Source organism: Anastrepha ludens, chromosome 3 (assembly GCF_028408465.1).
Source record: "Anastrepha ludens isolate Willacy chromosome 3, idAnaLude1.1, whole genome shotgun sequence".
NCBI classification, from domain to species: domain Eukaryota; kingdom Metazoa; phylum Arthropoda; class Insecta; order Diptera; family Tephritidae; genus Anastrepha; species Anastrepha ludens.
In genome coordinates, this window is record NC_071499.1 from 126,925,115 (window position 1) to 126,929,309 (window position 4,195).

At 37.2% G+C, this 4,195-nt stretch overlaps 1 protein-coding gene across 1 annotated transcript; it reads right to left on the reverse strand.

Moving 5' to 3' along the window:
* Positions 1 to 2,200: 2,200 nt before the first annotated feature.
* LOC128856753 (claw keratin) lies at positions 2,201 to 3,396 on the reverse strand. Its single transcript, XM_054092068.1, has 3 exons — positions 3,289 to 3,396; positions 2,913 to 3,123; positions 2,201 to 2,823 (listed from the first exon to the last, which is right to left on the reverse strand). The coding sequence occupies exons 1-3, from the start codon at positions 3,298 to 3,300 to the stop codon at positions 2,447 to 2,449; spliced, it is 600 nt and encodes a 199-aa protein (XP_053948043.1). The 5' UTR covers positions 3,301 to 3,396; the 3' UTR covers positions 2,201 to 2,446.
* Positions 3,397 to 4,195: the final 799 nt, after the last annotated feature.

A 4,195-nucleotide genomic window follows, 5' to 3' on the forward strand; every position in this document is an offset into this window, starting at 1 on the left:
CGAATGGTTTGGTGCGTGACTACCATTCGGAATTCACAGAGAGAACGTTGGTTCGAATCTCGGTGAAAACACCAAAATTAAGAAAAACATTTTTCTAATAGCGGTCGCCCTTCGGCAGGCAATGGCAAACCTCCGAATATATTTCTGCCATGAAAAAGCAGAAATAATATATAATATCTCGAATCTAGCGTATAATAAATCTAATATAATATACAGTGCACTCGCGGTAACTCGAATAGCCGCTAAGTCGAACGACGTGCTAACTCGAACACATTTTTCCCCCTATTGACTTCTTTGTAACTCGAACAATAAAAAAGCGCTATAACTCGAACAAAAAAACAAATTTATTTGTACACACATTCTTTTCAAACATGTACATTTTGTACATAGATACATATGTAATATATTAGTATATGTATATAAATTATATGTATACTAGTGTATTGTCCATATGAATATTTCGGCGTTAATATCCCGTTAGTTTTCTGGGAACAACATCTTGCATTGACCAAATTGCTTTAAATTTGTCATTTGTAGTGTATCAGTGCATGTGAGTAATGGATCGTAAAAGGTTGAAATGTTTAACATTAAAAGAGAGGGCTGAATTCCTTAACAAAATTAAACGTGGATGTAGTGTTACTTCTCTAGCGAAGGAATATGGGGTAGCCAAGTCCACCATAAGTCTTATAAAAAAGAAAGACAAGGCAATTTTAAAAGCAGTAAACAACACGTTTTTGGGTCCTGGGAAGAGGAGAACTTTAAAAGCTTCTGAGTTTCCTAAAATGAAAGCCGCTTTATACAAATGGTTTCTGTCCCAAAGAAAAAAGAATTACCCAATAAGTGGACTCATCTTGAAAGAACATAACATGAAACACATAATTTACAGGTCGAATTTACGCTTTATGATGTTAACAAATGGAATGATGGTGCCGAATTTACCGACACAGAAGTAATAATTGAAACTAGTGATTCTGAGTCTGAGTTTAACAACACAACTGAGACATGTGAGCGGATATCATCTGAGGAGGCAGTTAGCTCTATCAATAAGGTAATTCAGTGGGCCACAACTGAACAAGTAAGCCCCGCAAAGGTTAACACTCTTCAATTGCTGCGTGAAAAAGCCATATTCAACATTGCTGCAGGCAAGAAAAGACAAACACACATTACAACTTTCTTTTCGGCCTAACTTTTCTGTTAAAGCTACTTTTTTTGTGTAACTGACACAAAGACTGCCAAATATTTGATGAAAAATATTGAAACGAATTAATTATTTTAAACATATTCATGTTCATATCCATATGTAAATAAATAAATAAATTTAATTGAAAAAAATCGATATCGATGACTGTTTTTTTAACATAGCACACTCAATTGATAAGTCGAACAAATTCGATAAATCGAACAGCGCCTGTTTTAATTAGTTCGAGTTATCGCGAGTGCACTGTAATTATTTCCTTTTCTCGTCTTGATATATAGTATTAACCATTTAAAACAATAGCCGAAGCCCTTAGCAGCCAGTGCTTGTTCCTTTTTTTTCTTACCTTTAAGTGGAATAATTATTTATAATTATTACTCTTTTCAATAAATAAATAAAATAAAAATATATAAGATATATATATATTTCTTTGCTCTCAAATCGTCACAGATGAGTCTTTTTTTAAAAAGCCGAGAATTTTAGCCTTTTGTTTTAATGTCAAGCACACGGGTTTTTTAGAACTTATTTTCACCAGAAAACATATGACGAAACACACTTTGCAAAAACAAAACCGCGGCTGAAATATTTTACTCCTTACATACAATTACGAATAAAATGCCTATTTTATAATTAGGGGATCCTCCAATTTCAGAATTACTTGAGATAAATGTAAACTACATTCAAATAATTGTAACGTTTGTTGTCCATGTTATAGAGCTTTTTGGGTTTGTTCACGTTTTAGAGTAGTCAATGCACAAAAATGTCTGTTCACGTTTTGGGGTGTTCACGCTTTAGAGCGTTGACGTTATCGAGCGTGCGCTGTAGTATTATGAATCAGTGGCAAAAATTAAAAATTAAATTTTAACGAGAGTGAGGGTAGTTAATAAACATAAACATGTTACCAAGGCGTATTAACGTTCTGCAGTCTCGAAAATCAGTTCCCACGAAAATCGGGCACAGCTTGGATTTATATTCGGTTACGGACTTCGAATTTAGACCAATTCACCGAACTTTATTTGCAATCTCTTTTGCTATTACATAAACATCTAACGTAGTACGCCGAGTCACCCAAATGGACAAAAATCCATTCAGTTTTTTTTATATGATATTTATTCCTTTAATTTATTCTATTAATCAGTATGCATTACAAAATCGAAATTTATTTGGCAGCCTTCCATAACAAACTCAGCCTTGTCTGAGTTTTCGTACAACTACCGCTTTCGCTCATAGGTCGAGTTCCCCTATTGGCTTTTAGTAGACGGTACCCGAGACGCCCGGCCCATACTGATAGCCAGTGCTGATGCCAACGCCACCTACAGGTGGCACTACACCACCTCCAAGAGCGCCCAGGCCACCGCCTACCACGCTGTTCGAGTAACCACTGTAATAGTTGGAGGGGTAATTGTAGCCCAAACGCGAGTAGGGATAACCACTACCGAAGCGCGCATTGTAGTAGGAGTAAGGGCTGCCATAACCGCCATAGGGACCGTAGCCAGTAGTGCCGTAGCCAGCATAGTTGCCATAGCCGGGTGAGCCGTAACCACCATAGCCGCCGAGCCCACCAATACCACTGTAACCAGCGTAATTGCCATAACCACCATAACCGGAATTATACAACGAACCGCCATCTTTGAAATGCACAAAAATAAAAATTATTTGTAAGTAATTATTTTATCCACCTATTCTTTTGATGAATTATGATGCCGCAGAAGCCTACCCAAGCCGACACGCGTTGAGTATGGATCCCATGCGCCGCCAATATAACGCTTTTCTTGCTTATGTGTCTCGTCCAGTGGATTCAAACTGCTGGCTGCCGTCTCGAGCTGCTCATCATTCGTGGACTCTGCCGCCGCATTATCCAACACAGAATCGGCATAAGTTGTTGTTGTTGTGAAGCAAAGAGTGAGCACGGCTGCGACAATTATTGGCTAAGTTGAGAGCACAAACAAGGAATTTCACATAAAGAAAAAAAGTAAAAAATACGGATATTTAGTATTGTGAGTAATCCACATGAGTTGTTGTAATTCTAAACAGTTTTACAAATTTAGTCCTTTTCTCTAGAATTCACAATTGGATCCTTTTCTCACACTTACAGCACACTTCATGTTGCTGCTATTTATTTGTACGGTTTTTTTTCACACACGCTACTATCCACCTTTGACTTCGAATTCGATTGACTGAATGTCGTTTGCCAGATGCTTAACGGCTTTTATATCTGAGAAAATTCCACTATTGTTGTTGTTTGTTTGCTTGTCCGCAGTGGCGGCGCTTCTCAGACTTTCAAGCTTGCCGCTGTGCATGTTAGTGCTTTTAGTTGTTGTTTTACAAATTTGTAATATTTTTTCGCATTTGTTGTTTATATAATATGATATGCCGAGGCGCGAATTGTGAAGAGAAAAGTTTGTTTTTACATTTTTTTGGAAATATTAGTGAGGTCTATTAGTATCTAATACATTTCAAAACGTCTGCTGCCACTACTAGCGATGCTGATTAAGTAGCGGATGTAGTATTTGTTTATATTACAGTACATAGCCACGTATGCGCAGTTTAAGGATATGCATGAGTGATAAAACGCCAAGTTCCTAACAGTTTTACTAAAATCATGACCGTCGATGTTTCAGCGGAATTTTAATATCCAATTCCAACAGCTTCAACCGCTGAATTTCTGAAGCCGATTCTTAGACATTACAGGGCATTATTCTAATTCACAGTTTCGTTCTATTCGGATGAGGTTAAAACTTCCATCTCACTTCAATCCTTTTTTTACAATTTACGCTTCTTCAGATCGTTCTTCTTGCTACGACAGTAAACGTTGTTTGAAAAATCCTAGTGGAGTAAGAGTCCTTGCTCAGATATATAATATATTTTAGACGTTCCAATCGCGTTGGCTCGAGTATTGAAATGGCAGAGAGGCATTAGAACTGAAAAGCAAACAAGTTGCGAAGACAAGAAAGCCGAACAAGATGTGAACCAATAAAGGAAGGCCACTGAACATTGAAA

Excerpts from the sequence above, each read along its gene's own strand:
- LOC128856753 (XM_054092068.1), bottom strand. Across the intron at positions 2,824-2,912 it reads CTCAACGCGTGTCGGCTTGG|ATGGCGGTTCGTTGTATAAT; the intron begins GTAGGCTTCTGC and ends TGCATTTCAAAG.